The sequence below is a fragment of the Terrapene carolina genome, unplaced genomic scaffold, assembly GCF_002925995.2.
Source record: "Terrapene carolina triunguis isolate 2854851 unplaced genomic scaffold, T_m_triunguis-2.0 Scaffold51, whole genome shotgun sequence".
In the NCBI taxonomy this organism is placed as follows: Eukaryota; Metazoa; Chordata; order Testudines; family Emydidae; genus Terrapene; species Terrapene triunguis.
Genome location: NW_020664402.1, coordinates 2,713,629 through 2,730,183, shown reverse-complemented (window position 1 = coordinate 2,730,183; position 16,555 = coordinate 2,713,629). Strand labels below are relative to the sequence as shown.

Below are 16,555 nucleotides of genomic sequence, written 5' to 3'. Positions count from 1 at the left end.
GCCAACGGGGAGGGAAGGGAAAGTGGGCCTAGGGATTTGAGTAGCCTAGGGGCCAGGGAGGGACTGGAAGTCAGTAGGTTGAGCGGGGGAAGATTGCAAAGGGACATGGAGCTGGGGATGCAGGGGACTGGCTGGGCAGGAAAACTGGGACTGAGCTAGTGGGACAGGGGAAGGAGAGAGAGAGAGAGAGAGAGATCTGACGATGCAGGGGGAGAACTGGTATCAGCTGGGCAGAGAGTGGGACAAGAAGCCTGCAAGGGGGGGGAGGGGCACAGCTTGGGACTGGGCGCCAGTGGGGAGGGGGCAACTGGAGATCATGGAGGGGGCAGAGAGAACAGATAAGGAGCTGGGAGGAAGGGCAACTGGGACTGGCCGGGCAAAGAGCGGGGAATAGACGGGGAGTTGGAGGCAGACGAGAACTGGTTGGGCCCAGAGCCTGGGGCTGTAATAAGCCTGAGGAGGGAAGATTGGATTGGCTAGGTGAGGAGAGTGGGACCAGGGGCAGGAAGAGCCAGGCTGGAACAAGACCAGTTTGGAAGGGACAGAGCAGGAGTCAGGCTTGGGAGGCAAAATAAGTTGTGCCCACAATATTCCTCTCCCGCACCTGGAACCCAGGAGTCCTGAGTCTCACCATTCCTCCACTGTCAGCAAATAGCTGTAAAACCCACTAGCAGAGCATCCCATCCCCCTCTCGTGCTGGTCCACAGCGAGGATGACAACCTACTACTGCTATCAGTCAGTCCGTTAGCTCAAGCAGCAGAGGTCTGGGGGCAGGATCTACAGGTTTCAACCCTGCTGATGATCCACGGGGTCCCAATAGGATTCCACATGCTGGAATTCCTGTTGGGTTTGTTTCCAGCTTGTTCTTTTAAGACCCTAGGAAGTTACACCACACAACTAGGTGCAAGGAACATGATTAAGTCTGCAAATCAAAAGCTAGGAAATGCCCAAATGAAGGTTGCCTAGACAACCTTAATTCACCCTGCGTGCACACGCATTAAGATACAGCCTTTAAGGACACGGTCACATGCTATTATTTCTGAGTCCCCTCTGGGGCTCGCTGCTACAGCAGGCAGCGGCAGCCTGCAGGTGGCCAGTTTTCCAGGCTCTGACCCGCTTGGGAGAAGGGCGGGGCATCAGTGTGGGTTCTTGGCGATGGAGAGGACACAGGATGCAGCACAGAGGGTGACCTGGATGGGTCTGAGCACTTGGCTTTAACGCCTTCAGAGGGGAGCGTCTGCAGACCAGCCCCACCATATCTTGCGTTAACAGTGCTGGCCACTACGCTGGCTAGACAGACACCCGCTAGCTCTGCTCGCCCGCCACACTGCCCCCTTTATCGTGAGACCTTGAGCGGAGCGAGGCCGTGGCTCCCAGGCTGGGAGATTCGCTCCGAGATGTAGCGTAGACACCGCCTCAGTAGCTGGGGACACGATACTCCATAAAGCGGCCACTAGTTTTGGGTGCCCAATGAGATGCCCCTAGGGCTTGGTTTTCAGACTCCCAAGCCAAGCAAAGACAGCAGGAGCTGCAAGCACTTGCTGCCTCTGGAAATCAGCCCCCAGGTGCTTTAGGCACCCAAAGCTGGGCTGACTTCACAATGTGAGCCCTAGGGGGTTGTGTATATCAGCTTATCTTTGCAAAGGCAGGCACAGGGTAGGCCTGGCCTCTCGATCTCTGCCAGAGCCAAAACCTTGTTAATATAACCAGCAACTCAGTACCCCAGCTGCCACGGCTAACAGAGAACTGGACGCCTGCGGATAGATCCGTGGGTGCAGAGGGCAGAGTGCCACACTTGGGCCCATGCCCCGGCTGCATGGAACACTTTGCAGGTGTATAGCGCTTGGAGCACGGCATGGTCTGTTCCATCTCCGTTACCAGGTGTCTGAGGCTGCAGCTTTTCCCTCCCGCTGCCAGCGCGCTGGGGCTCTGAACACAGTGCAGCTCGGTTAGATACGGCCACCACAGATTGGCAACTTTTCAATGGGGGCAGCGCTGCCATCTCGGAGGGTCAGGCACTGGGGGCTGGGGCGGGCTCCCCAAAAGCAAGAAAGACAAACTTCAAAGTCACCTCAACAAGCATCATCTATTCCTGAAAAACAACAGCCGCCCGTGCCCCCCCACCCCCAGCAGCAACCGGGGCCATAGCCAGCGAGAGAAAGGGAAATGCTACCAGCAGCCGCTGGTTGCCGTGGTGACAGAGGACGTAGTTCTGCATTTGCTAGGCTTGCCCCACATGCATCTCAAACGCGCCAAGCTGGCATTCCCCCCTCCCCCCCAAACCACACCCCCGCCCCAGCCGGTTGGCGGCTGGCTGTTGGCAAACAGCCCCCGGTGGCAACACTAGGATAAAGGGGCGGCTGGACATCACTCATGGGAGCAGGCAGAGGGGGAAGCCCAGGCTTTGCCCCTGTGCTAGCTGGTTACACACAGTGGCGCTGGCCTTGGCCTCCAATCCCAAGCGTGGATGTGATTTTCCCTTCCTCGCTGGGCGTCGTCAAAACTGCACGGCCCCAGGGGAGATGTTGAACATGGCGGGGTCGAACTTCTGGCCCCGGAATGGGGAGCCTTCCACGTCCCAGCCCTTCTTCAGCATCTCGTGCACCTTCTGAAAACGCAACGCACTCGAGTCAAGTCTACTGAGGGGAAACACAGCTGACGGAGACACAGTCCCACCCCCCAGGTTGGTCTCACTGCCCCACTGGTCTCTGCCATTCCCCAGCTGGGGGCCACCACCCCTTCTCCTCAATCGAGTGCCTCAAAACCCTCAGGCTTTACAGCTGTCGCCGAGAAATGAGTTTAAGGAACCCCCCAAGCCAGCTCCACGCCCGGCCTTCCCAGGGAGTGGCTAAGCTCAGGGTCTGTGCCAAAGAACAGAGAACAAAGAGGCACTGGCTCATTTCCCAGAGAGCTTTGCACTTCAATACCAAGCTGAAAGGTGCCTCCTGCTCTGGTCTCTCCGCCTCACAGCGCCACCGAGCTGGGCTCCATGACAGACCTGCACCCAAGCCCTGTCCTGGGGCAGTGAGATGGCGCTCAAACAGCTCCCCCTCCGCTCCTGATAACAGCCACCCTGCTGGGCCACTGCTGCTACGGGAGAGCGAGTGGGAGCCAACTCTGCACTGGTGGCTGCTTGCTATCAGCAGGGCCTGGGCCATTGGGATGACGGGAGACACCAGCTTTGCTTTGTGGTGATGCAAAGCCATTGGCCAGCCTGTGGAGTCTAGGCTCCCTGGGTATTGGGGGAAGGCAGCAGAAGTGACGTGTCCCTTTTTAACCTCCAGATGGCAGGACACGGACTGTTCCTGGCCACCCTCAGCAATCTTGGCCGTTTCACCTGCAGGCTCAGCTACTGGACAGACAGCAGAAACCAGGCTGGCCGTTACCTGCTTGCTTCTGGGTGCAGCTCAGCTGGTTAGGAATGAATGATCTTGGACCTGCATACCTGGGCGATTGCCTCTCCTCCATGCCCGGCTGTGATGGACAAGACCCCCTCTTGCTGTCAGTCCTTGCCTAGCTCTCTCCAGAACGGCCGACAGGGCTCTCAGAGGACTGCGGACTATGGAACGCACGGCGGGTGGGCCGCGAGGACTGGGCATTGGTGACTTGCAGGGTACGGCGTGAGGCTCGCCTGCACAGGAGGGTGTGGGGAATACGATGCTTGCTGAGGGCCAACGGGGGGTGGGGTGTGTGTGTGATGGAGAACTCAGCATTGCCATACAGGACGCAAGGTCCAGGCAACGAATGGCTCTCCTGGGTGCACATCAGATTATGCAGTCGTTTACACTAACAAAAATTCAATGGCAGGCAAGATGGTGGCGCTCAGCTCCCTGGAGATGGCTCATGGAGCGGGATCCGTTCAAGTCAGAGCAGCTGGGGCCCTTCAGGGAGTCAGGGTAGGTCTACAGCTCCCGGCAGTCACAATGGGCAAGAGGAGAGACAGCGCTTGCTGCTAAGTCCCTACTCAGTCCAGCCGGCCGCAGCCATCCCCTAGTGCCTGGGGCGTGGAGTCAGAATAAAGCGATCAGCAAGGATCTGCCCAGCCAGCTGGCAACCCACTTCCCCGCAAGCTGCGAAGGACCTACCAGCTCATGGCTCTGGGGCTTGCCCTGCAGTTTCTGGTGGTAGTCGAAGGTCAGCCTGTCCAGCACGGCGTGCTCCTCTTCGTCCACCGTGGCCATCGAACGCTCCTTGTTGATCTTATCGATGTCTATCGGCTCCTCTCCCTCCAGGATGGCACTCCACCAGTACTCCCCCACCTTGTTCAGGTTGATCTGGGGACACAAAAGCACCGTCAGCCCAGCAAGCAAGAGACAAGGTGCAGCCAGCCAGCCAGGCCTGGGGCCGGAGGGGAGCCCAGTCCAGGAATCACCGCTCTAGGCAAGAAATGAGGTCTCCCAACGGAGCGTCAGGGCCTGTAGGAAGCAGGGGCAGCGGAGCTTGCCCAGAAGCAGCAGCTGTAAAAGCTCCTCAACAGCATTTCACTGGCTCCGCTTTAACCCCAATGAATCAACAGGCTGGCAGCTCCCAGTCAAGGGGGGCAAAATAAATATAGAGCAACAGAAGTTCTGCTGCAACCAGAGCGTCTCGATACACACAAGGAAATCAAATTAAATGATTGTTCCAAACAGCTCCCTGCCCCCAGAAATCTTTGGGCTAAACTACATTTATCACCCACAACTGACCCCCTCACCTGCACCCTGCCCACTAACCCACTACCGTGGGGCTACTGCTGGCATCCCAAGCTGCTCAGTGGCTGCAGACCAAACCCAGCCCACGCTGTGTGCCTGACTTTCTCCTTTCCCTCCCAAACACGGAATTTAGTTCCCAAAGATAGACCGGCCCAAGGCTCAGGAGAGGGACTACTTGGCATTTGACAATGGCCCCCAAGGGTTCGAAATGGGTACTATATATAGCTAGAAAGAGGAGAGTCTAGCTTTCCGGTGGGGTCACAGGACAATGGATTCACACCCCGGCCATTAACACCACATTTATGTGCTGAAAAGCTGCTTACATCATTTTGAGATGGTGCACCTTTTCTTTGCTGTCGAGTTGCCTTGTGGGAACTCTGGGCGTTGGCCTAACGCGGCACCGTGTGGGGAGGATGAAGGCTTTATGGGCACTCATTTGGGGTGGGAGGGGAGGATGACTGTTGTTGTGAGTTATATGCCCATCCCAAATCTTTATACCCTCCCACACCAACAACCATTCACTGTGCGGCTTCTGCTCAACGGGCGCTACACCAGCTGGAGCTCTGCCCACTGAAGGGGACGTTCCCTGGGCTAGCAAGCAGCAGTGCCCTGGAGGATGTTTTACCACGCCATCCAGTGGGAATATACACGGCTGCCAGGGTGTGCCCCCCACTATGTACAGCCACAGCGGGAAAGGGATTAACCATGCTACGCACTGCCATGTAGCCCAGGAGAGCTGGGTCAGGGGAGACCTCTGCCTCATTCGCTCTTCCTTCCAACGCTGCTTAATCCAGGATTCTGGTTCTCTGCACTGGGTCTACCCAGAGTTCCTCTCTCTTTCCTTCTATGCCCACTAGTATTTCCATTTTATGAAGAGAACTAAGGCACAGAGCGGGGACCAGACTTACCCAACGTCCCGCTGAGTCAGTTACCACGATGGGAGTGGAACGCTAGAGTCCTGGTTCTAGCCATTAGGTAACGTTTCCCCACCCACGTGGGCCTCTGCCATCTGTGGGCTGGGGGGTTCACTCTAACCATTCCAGATTCTCTCTGCATCCCAGCCCACAAGTAAGAAAGCGAACGGAGGGGCTGGCTGGCATATGCCCTTTAGCAGGGAGTGGTGTCTCCCTTCACACCCAATGCCAGTCTGTTCTAATGACTAGACAAGTTGGTAGGTTGCTTGACTCCACATGGTGAGTTTTTTAAACCTGTCCTTCCATAGCAATTCTTAACGACCACCCCTTCTCACCACAGGGCCAACTGGTTTTGCAGCCAAGCAGTGCAGGACATCCAGGATTCTCCTTCAAAGAGACATGGGGCCAGCAGTCTCCCCCCTCACCCCACTCTCAGCATGGCAGGTGTCCCTCTGGAGAGCCAGCTCAGCATGCCCCCTAGTCCAGTCCAACAGCAGACACATCAAATCTTGAATTAAGAAACGGCTCAAGAACTCGGGGGCACAACTGGAGCTTCCTGATTGGCTGGCAGTGATGTCATCCCCAGGTCTGTGAGGCCAATAATTCTCAGGCCCTGACTTTTATTTGAATGGATAGATTCCATTTCATAACAGCCATGATGAGAGGCCGTGCATTTCATAGCCACTGCTGAACCGGGAACGGCCCCTGGCTTCAATGCCTGCCGTCGCGGTGCAGCCCCACCTGAGGTGGGCCAGAACCACCTGGCAATGGGGTTATGGCTTATTCTTTAAACCCAATGCCAGGCAAAGGCAGGAGAGCTGATAAAAGACAACTCTGTGCTTACAGGGCTGGAAGGTGATGCAGAGCGAGCAGGAATCGCCCCTAGCCGCCCACAGGCTCAGAGCGGAGGGACCTGTCAGACGCACCACTTGATTAAGAAATTCAGACCCTCTCACAGCCAGCTAACGACTCTGCTCGTGTGCAGCCCAGAGAGGAGCCTTCGGCGCGGAGATTTCACATTTCACTAACCCAGAAAAGAGTCCTGCCTCAGCTCCTGTCAGTCTCATCTCCCATGCACGAGCGTGGGCGGGAAGGAGGCTGAAATGTCACACGCTTTTAGCTGCCGCCCCTGCTCGGTGGGAACGCCTGCCCCTGCGTGTGTGATGCAGAATCTGCTCTGTGACAGGAGACGGGGCCAGGCGTGCGTCTGAAGGACCGGCTAGCAGGAGGGGAAAACAGCACTTTGGAGGCTGCCTGGAAGCCTCAGCGCTATGTGAAGAGTCACCAACTTCAGACACAGCCCCAGCAGCTCTGCCAATAGCCAGCAGAAGGGTGGGCAGAAGATTTTCCTTCATAACGCTTTCAACAGCCGGGCCAGAGCCCAATGTCCTGGACTGCAGTCATGGCTGGGGGGGAGACACAGCAGAGCCAGGTGAGGGAGAAATGTACATGTGTAAACATCACATTGAGACAAACATGGAAGCAGGAGCGTGGAATCTGATACAGATAGGAGCTCCTAGCTCCTGGTAATCAGTATTTCTCTCGCCCACTGTGCTGGGGCCAGCTGAGATGGTTTTTTTCCCAGTGTGTTTTTTATTTTAACAATAATCTCAGCAGTGAAGAAGATATATGGCATGCGTTGGCACCTCTGCAAAATCATCAATAAAGTCAGACAATACAATTTAGTCAACGCTCTCAACAGCTCCGGAGGGGAAACATGGGCAGAAGTGCACAGCTATTAAAGTTATGAAGCAAGGAGATTTTCTCCCGAGCAAAGGAAAGAAGCCGGTTAACAGAGGAGAGGCGGGCGGGGGCATTTTGGGATCAAGCCCTCTAGGCAAGAGGAGCCCGGAAAATATTCCAACACAGATAGCACTGGTGATTCCAGCCAAACTGGTGCATTCCTTCCCCTGGTCATTGCCCAGTTCGGCTTTAGAGACAGAGGAAAGACTCACAGGCTTGCCAACCTGCAGGTGACTAAGCGGGGTGCAGCTGGACTCTCCTCTGCATTAGGAGCAGCAATCATAGGCCGTGGCCATGACATCTGCTGCAGAACCCTGCTCCAGAATCTAAGCTCCAAAATCAAACCCTGCTCTGAAGGCAGAATTATTCATTCCCTCCTGCACTTTTCTACGGCGCTCCTCACTCCAGGAGCTGAATGCTTCACAACCACCATGTGTGTGCACATGGGGCATTATCCCCATTTTACAAAGCGGGAACTGAGGCACAGTGAGATTAAGGACAAGAGTGTCCATTCATTATGGGTGCCCAATTTGAGGTGTCTATGGCACGAAAGTAGTAAGCATTATAGAGCCTGTCATGCGTGCCAAGCGCAGCTTCCAGCGACTTCAGCTGCGAGTGCTCAGCACTCCTGAGAATCAGACCCCAGCGTCTCAAGTTGGGCACCTGGAAGATGAGGAACACAGGGAGTGACCAGCTGTGAAAAGCTTGGAGTAAGTGACTTGCCCAGCATCACATAGGAACGCTGTGGCAGAGGCAGGGATTAATCCACCTCTACAAGACAGCGTTCAACTGCCTAAACCACAAGGCTAGGCTTTATTCCTGCAGTCGCCTGCTCGATTCACTACACACCTTCCAATTTCTGCAACAAGCGAGGCAGGGGTCCTACAACCAGGGGTTCTCAACCTTTTTCTTTCTGAGCCCCCCCCCAACATGCTATTAAAAACTCCATGGCCCAGCGGGGGCGGGGAGAGCCTCAAGGCAGGGGCCTTGGGCATAGGCATAGTTTGACTTCTATTTTACGGAGGCAGGGGCCGAGCCAGCTCCGGACGGCAGGGTCCAGAGAGGGAGTGCCACCTCCACCCCCTGACTCACCTAAGCAGGCCACCCAGCCTGTTCAGGTTGGGGGGTGGGCAACCAAAAATTATAACTCAAAGGTGGGGAGCTTAGCTCAAAAAGTTTGAAAACAGCTTAGGGTGCAAGCAAGAGGGTAGCTAGGGGCTGTGTGCAGACAGGGGGTAGCTCACGGTGCAGGGAGGAGGGCTGTATGTTGGGAAGGCTCCCCTGTGGTCCCTGTTCCCAGCGGGGTCTACCAGCCACGGAGCTGGGTCTCCCCACCCAGGGGGCTCTTACTGGCTGCCTCTGCGGGAGCAAAGGGGGCTGGGAGCTGAGGAGCAGCTTTAACCTGGGACACCAGCAGGAGATGAGGGAACACTGCGGCTGCCTGCTCCATGACATCAGCTTCCCGCCTCCGACCTGGCCAGGGGGTGGGGAGAGGAGATGGCGGGGATGGGGTGGGGGGGTGGAGCTGCCCCCCAGGACTGCTGTGCTCTTGCGCTGCAGTTTGGGGGGGGGGGGGGGGGGGGGGGGGCAACGCCCTCCACGTTCCCAACTGTGCTCATGGGCTCAGGGCTTCTGCCCGACAGGGAGCACCGGGGCTCGGGGATTCAGCTCTGAGCCTGTCAGCTTCAGCCCTGCGGGGGGTGCCAGGAATCAGGGCTTCAGTCCCACGGGGGGCACCGGGGATCAGGGCTTCAGCCCCAGCTCCTGACTTCAGCCCTGCGGGGGGCGCTGGAGCTCTGGATTTCAGCCGCAGGGCCCCACAGACCCCTTGAAAGGGCTCGCGGACCCCCGATTGAGAACCACTGCCACAGACAACAGCTTCATTAAGGGTTGATCCTGTCCCACTATAAAAAAAAAGGAGGGAATTTTGCCATTGGGTTCAAAGGGAGGAGTGCACCCTTCCTACACAATCCTAAATCATTCCCTGAGCACTGTCCCATCCTGTCAACTGAATGAAGCGGGATCCTGTGGAAAAAATAGCACTTGCTCATGTACTGAAGACTATCATAATGCAGACACACGAGAGCGCTGAGTTAAGATTGCACTGAGCCGTCAGACAGCAGCAGACCCAGCAAACCCCAAAGACCAGAAGCACCCTGTAGCCTCAACCGCCCTGCAAACCGCAACACACATGGCCCAAAAAGATGGGTTTTGCAAATCCACACAGCAAATCTGTTGGGGCAGCATCAAGAGAACTGAATCGCATTGCAAAGAGAAATACGGACCTGACTGCACTATTTGTTTCCCTATTGAATTCAATACAAATCAAAACTTTGCGCATGGATTCTTAGACCCTGAGGCCAGAAAAGACCATTGTGACCACCTAAGTCTGACTCCTGTATAACTCCATGGGACTTCCCTGAAGCTGCTCCAGGACTTCCAACTGATGGCTGAATTTAGCACTTCGGGGCCCCAGAAACCATGGGTCTTTCTGCAGGACAGAGGTCCAGATTGCTGCTGAGCGTGCAGGGCCTTGATCGGCCAGCACTTGACGTATCTAGAATGAGCGGCCAGCACGTGACGGGTCTAGAATGCCTTTCAACCAGAGGGGGCCCAGAGCCCCTTACGGGCTGTATAGAAGGGTCATTCACCTCTGGTTGAAATGGAGGGAAAACGCAGCAGCTGGACTGGTTTATAAGAGGGAACCAGCAGGGCACCTTCTAGAACTGAAGCTTCATTTTGCCGCCCTAAAGGCCCCCTGAAGTTACCCAAGCCGATATTGTGCAGGCTGCAGGAATTAACCCCTCCTGGTGTGGAATGTATTATTGCTACAGCACGGTGTGCTCAGAGCTGTACAAAGCAATGAGGCGGCCAGGGAAAGGACCTGGACTGTAAGTAAGGGAAAGCAATAGACACAGGGGCCCAGCTCCTCAAAGGCACTGAGGTGCCTAACTTCCATGGGTGTCAAGGGGAGTTAGGCATCTGAGGGACCAGTGTCACCAGGGATTCAGGTAAGACTCTTGCTGAGAGGACCGAGGTGTAAGTGGAACAGATGGAGCCGAGGGGGAAGCCTGGTTAGGCTGGGTGAGGGAAGAGGTTCCAAGGATGATGGGACAGGACTGGAGAGGAGATGGGAGATAGGAATGAGGCATTGGATAGAGGAATAAGAAACTGATTGAAGGTAGATGGGAGCTAAGCACCGAGGAGGGCAAAACATGAGGCCAAGGAGCCTGATGCGTATTCTGTTTGTCTCAGCCGAAAGACAGCACAGGCACAGTGCACCAGCCCGCTGCCCCGTGAAGGGACACAACTCAGGAGGGCAGAGCACCACCTCCTTGCACCCAATCCCTGCAGCAGAGCGCCTCTTCCGGGGCACTGGGGTCAGCACCCACTGTCCCAAGAGTCAGAGGGTTTACCACAGGTAGGAGGTCTCCCATCAAGCACAGACTGGGCCCCACCCTGTTTAGCTTGTCGCAGTGGTCCAGATCCTGCAAGACCTGCTGTGTTGGGATGTGAACGGGAGGGAGGAAGCAAAAGACTTTTTAAAAATAACATCCCAGGGGGAGGGAGAGAACAAGGTAGGAAGGGGAACAAATTACAGGGCTGAAGTACTAAATGCCAACTTCACTTCAGCTCCAGCAAGAGAAGAATGTCAGTAATGAGCAATCAGGTAGCGGAGAAGGAGGTGAACAGCCAAACGAGAGAAGCAGCAGAATTGTTCAAGAGCAAGTGAGGGAATATTGGGAGGGTGGGGAGCCTGCTTAAAAATCAGCAGGCTCCAGCGGAACCTACTCAAGGGCATTAAAGGAATAAACTTGGAGCCGTCGTCAACTGCTCATGGAAGGCAGGGGAGGTCACTGGTGTCAGGGCGATTTTCAACCTGGGATCAGGGGAGATCTAGAGAAGCAGAGACCAATTATTAACATCGCCCCGTAGCTCCCTGGGTGTTACGCAGAAAAGTGCTTTCATGGCTCTTCTAGGCAGGACTTCGTAACAAATTCAAACAGCCTGGCTAGCGAACGTTTGGTGGTTGGGGGGGGAACGTGTTGTGCAAAACACCGAGCACAGGTTTCTAAAAACAGCTCATGCAAATCTATTTTAATCTCACTCTTTGACAAGCTAACTGGTGTAATGGAGAAGGGGAACGCAGAGGAGATTATACACAGTACCAGGAGTTTGCAAAGGCACTTCACACAGGGTCACACGACAGTCACCGAGAAACTAGAAAGAGGCAGGCTAGCTAGGACAGCGAAGCTGGAGAGACAATAAAAACTGAGCGTAGGTGTTTGGAGAGCACTGGTCCACCTAGCACCCAAGCACTAAAAGACATCAAGAAATGGTAAGAGGTAGAGAATTAGGTTGGGAAATTACAGCCATTGGATTTTGTCCTTCGCTGGACCAAGACTCTAATGTGTTTCACAAACATGCTGGAGGAGAGGATGGAAAATACATTGATCTTTAGTCCGGTCACCTGCAAATTGGACATAATTAAACAAGACACTGCAGTGGTGCTCCTTTTAGGCAGAGAATAAAGGGAGCGTTGAGGAGGATAAATGCAGAGGAAACCAGCATAAGAAACTGGAGGACGAAATGGTTAAACACGTTGACTGTGGCATGGGGGGACAAACTACAGGACAGTGAAACAGAGTGGTGAAACAGAGAGGTGTACAGGAAAGCAGCTAGGATGGGGTGGATGGATTACAAGGAAAATTAACCCCATTAGCCCGGTTTGTATTTACTAATAATCAGGAGAAAATAGGGAAAATAAATGTTGAATAAGACGAGCAGGGGAAGGAGGAGACAGGGTGCAGGACGGGGTGAGGAAGCTGGAACTGAGATGAGGAACAGATGAGAGGCAGGGAGCTGGAAGGTACAGAAAAGGGAGCTGGAGAAGCAGGCGAGGAGACACCCTTGTGTAATCAAAGAGCTGCAGGGCATGGGGAGCACTGCAACCCACGAAAGCTTATGCTCAAATAAATTTGTTAGTCTCTAAGGTGCCACAAGTACTCCTGTTCTTTATACTTACCTGGCGTGCAATTAGAGGGGCATGGCAGGTTCCATGGGCTAAGGGAAAGTACATACCTACAGCCTGGAAAACTGAGATGGGATTGTGGAAGATAAAGGGAGCCTGCACGGGAGAGAGATGAAATCTCTCAAACTAAGATAAAAAGTGATGGATTTCAACTGAAAAGAAATCAGTCTGAACAGCAGACTGACCCACTCAGTACAGCCAGACCGCTGGGAGCAGAGCGGACATCACCACCCTGAATAGGCAGATGGCCCTAGCCTCAATTATGGTCTGGCTAGAACGGCTGAGACGCTAGAAGCCATCTGAGAGACAGGGTGGGTGAGGTCAGATCTTTTATTGGACCAACTGCTGCTGATGAGAGACATGAACTTTTGAGCTTACCCACCTTGTCTCTCTAATAGCCTGAGACCAACCTTGCTACAACAACGCTGCCTCCATCTAGAAGCCATCTTTCGTACCAATCTTGTCCCTGCTCCCAGTGCCTGCAAGATGGACAGCTTGACAACAGGTAAATGTCTGCTGTGAGCCTGCGTGCGCACAGAAGCAGCTCTGTGCGTGGGGCTCGGCTGATGTGTGCTTATGGTGACCAGACAGCAAGTGTGAAAAATCGGGACGGGGGTGGGGGGTAATAGGAGCCTATATAAGAAAAAGACCCAAAAAATCAGGACTGTCCCTATAAAATCGGGACATCTGGTCTCCCTATGTGTGCTCAGCTCAAATAGCATGCTGTGCACCTGTTTGTTTTCTGTGCAGCGGGCAATCGCTCGTCGCTGATCTCAGTAACTCCTAACCCTTTCCCCACAATGATCCCACAGAGAAGGTTGGACTATTGCTGCCAATGCGCCAGCTGCGGGGAACGCTGCAAAGATCCCCCATGAAGAGTCACTCGCCGTGTTATGAGTTTGCTTTGGCTGCTCTCGCTTCCTGTGAGCATGGAGGTGACAGTAAGTTTGGCCAGCACGAACATCTGTGTGAAATAAAACTTCAGAGTGCAATGCCGTGAAGTCATCACCACTGGATTTTAAATGGGCAAGTGCTGCAGAAGGACAAGCTTGTGTTGCTCAACCAATCACAAACCAGAAACAATACCAGGCGGTTTACCTAACCCGTACAGCTCACATACCAAATGCTCGCAGGGAGCTGTGCGCAAGCAAGAGTTACAACAATTCATTAACAAACAGTCGAATTGCAAACAATGAATGAAGCCAAGGAACCAGCAAACCACTCGTGTCTATTCTGTGAGCAGCAAAGGAGACAGTCCTGCTTGAGAATTATTCACTATTCTCCAATTACCTTCAAGTGTAATTTCATCTACCGCCTCATTGCCCTGCACCCCACACTCCCACCATCAATATGTTAGAAGCCAGCTGGAGATTCTCACAATCCTCCATCGTTTTCACTCACTGATGGCCTGAACCAGCTTGTTCAAGGCAATGAAAGACTCTCGTCGACTCCAACGGGGGCCTTCTCCAGCTCTTGATCTTACTTCACCATCTCGCTGTCCCCTTCCTCCTCCAAATCACTGTTATTTAACAAACACAAGTCCTCTTACTGACCTGGGAACTCCCACGACTAACCTTTGCACAATCTGCAAAGCTCCTACAGAATGTCTTTGTTTCTTGTTTGTTTTCCTTATTCATCTAGTAGGGACCTTATTAAAACCTTTTTTGGAAAATTGAAGTAAACTACATCGCTATTATCTGCTACTTTAACCTTCTCTAAAGAGGTGACAGGTTAGAAGACGTGGTTCTCTCTCACACAGAGGCCATCCAAGAGTTACACAATTCTTTGGTTAGATTTCCAGTTTTCTTAGCACTACCTATCATAGGGTTTTATACAGCTGCCCATCACCATAATCTCAGAGGGCCTTCCACGTAACACCATCCGCAACAGTGCTCTCCCTAGTGGACATCACCGTACTGAGGTGTCTCCTCTGCCCTCCAGCTGGCTGCTTACCATTTTCCATTACCTCCTGGGGGGGCGGGGGGAGGGGAATCCCTCTAGTGACCCAAAACCTGGTGGTGCAATGGAGCACCAATAATCCTCTCCCCCAGATTGCAGGAAGCTATGCAGAGACTCAAGAAAGGGGCACTTGGTCCATTTGTGCAACATTTTCTGCTATTCCTGATGCCAGAGCCGGCCACACTCTGTACATTTCCCCCCAGAGAGCAGCACAGCCAGGCCCCAAGGAAGGTCACTTGCTCTCCTTGCAGAGAAATTTAACATTGCCACTTGCTACCACTTGAGCAACAAGACTAACTACAACGACATGGTCCCGTCATACAGATTTCTTTATAACTCTGGGGCACTCCTTCCCTGCGCAGCCCCCTCTGTGCCAGAGTCTGAGCCTAGGGGTGGCCACAGACCTTTCTTCCATCTTATTCCTACACCTTAAATGCAACCTGGCCTGCTCCCCCCTAGAAGCCTAGGGTCTAAAGACTCACTGGATGCGAGGACATCAATGGCATGAAGTGGCCAGTTCCTTCATTTATCCTTGTAATGGCTCAGCATGTGCGCGAGGATGGGCCACACTGAGGGCACAGCAGTGGGATGCCTACATTGGACCACCACCATGACTGGCATCGGGGCTTTTTTTGACTAATTTCCGCTACACAGCAGGGGGGACTTAGGAGGACCAGCTGGCCAGATGTGGCTGCAACACTTGTTGGTTCCCAACCACGATGAGAAGCCATGGGAGACCTCCCTCAGTCAGCTGGCCCTGAACTAACGATTACACCCCAGGCGCTGCAGCCAATCAGTATCGGAGACAGCCGGTGCATGCGGAAGTAGGGCACTGATACTAGCCGCTCCAAGTATCCCCATCCAGGCTTTGCTGAGCAGCTTTTTCACCTTGGGCAGATAGGGTCAATAACACCCCACCCACACCACAACTTCTGCTGGATCAAGATCAGCGGTGGGAAAGCAATTTTTTTAAATGGGCATTTACACCCACTTCAGCTTAGGCTCTCCCCAGGCTAACGATGGTTTTCAATGGCCATTGAAAAGGAAAGCTCTTGTCACTCCACACAGGCTAGCCCTGCCAGCAAAGTCACCAGCTCCAGAACAGTCTGCAAGAACCAGTCCTACAAACTATAGCAGGAACAGCAAGGACACTCAACACTGGCTCCCCTGCCCCTATGCCCCCTGCCCCAACCCCCCCTCCTACCTCCCCAGCCCTCCGCCCCCCTCCTGCTCCCAGCCTCCCACCCCCAACCCTCCCTCCTCTCCTATGCCCCAACCAATCAAAAAAGAGGAAATTAATAAAATGTAAACAAACAAATGCAAACCCCTCCTCCAAGTAGAGTTTTGACCCCAGAAAGGAGACATGCCAGAGACTCCATGAAATCCACTACGCACTTGGTTATTGCTATGGATTTTATGGGGAAGGTGCCCATGTATTACAGAGATGGGCAGCGAGATAAAAGCCTAAGCAAGATAGCGCTGACAAAACTACCATGTGGGCAGGGCCCTGGGGATCCTCTTCTGGATGAGGCTGCCACAGGCTGGAAAGCAAGACCACCGCGGTGATGTTTGGGCACTGACTGCTAGTATGCACTGGAAATGTGATAACAATGTGAAGTCCTCCCCTTAATCAGCTGCCAGTTGGTTAAGTCTGCAGAATTGCCCAGTTACCGCTCTCAAAATAAAGGGGCAGAGCTCAGAGCACCCGGATTAGCAGGGACCACAGCTCCCACCCCTTGTGCCAACTAATGCTCATTTCTAATAAGTATTAATACAACGCCACAACTGTGCACGGCACATCACAGGTTAAGGCAGGGGAGAGACACAGTCCCTGCCACAATGAACTTCTAGTCTAAATAAGATGACACAGGACAGGACGGGGGAGAGACAGAGGGAGGGGAGGGCTGGAAGGAATCACGTGATTCACAGTACAGAGCGGTGGATCACGGACACATGTTTAAGTGGTGATTGGGGTCGGGCAAGACAGGAGCAGAAGGCAGAGGGGAGAGCCAGCAGGATTCAAGGAGGGAGCTGAAGGAGAAGAACGAGGAGCGCTGGGGTTCCAGGCACAGGAAAGGAGAGACGTACCCAAAAAGGTGAGCAGAGCAAGCCGAGCTCAGGGGCAAGAGAGGAGAGACAGTAGAAGCCAGGGCAGAGGGGTGGGGAGTTCGAACGTGCTGTTGGAACAGCCAGTGAAGGGATGTGGTGGGGAGTAG

General features: G+C 54.0%; 1 protein-coding gene across 1 annotated transcript in view; it reads right to left on the bottom strand.

The window, feature by feature from the left end:
• Positions 1–1,009: 1,009 nt before the first annotated feature.
• LOC112114903 (nudC domain-containing protein 3) overlaps positions 1,010–16,555 on the bottom strand; it is a 53,796-nt gene continuing 38,250 nt past the window's right edge. The window contains exons 5-6 of the mRNA XM_029912650.1: positions 4,086–4,274; positions 1,010–2,608 (exon numbers count right to left, since the gene is read on the bottom strand). Of these exons, the coding sequence (XP_029768510.1) occupies positions 2,498–2,608; positions 4,086–4,274 (300 nt within the window). The 3' untranslated portion in view covers positions 1,010–2,497. The remainder of the gene's footprint in view (positions 2,609–4,085; positions 4,275–16,555) is intronic.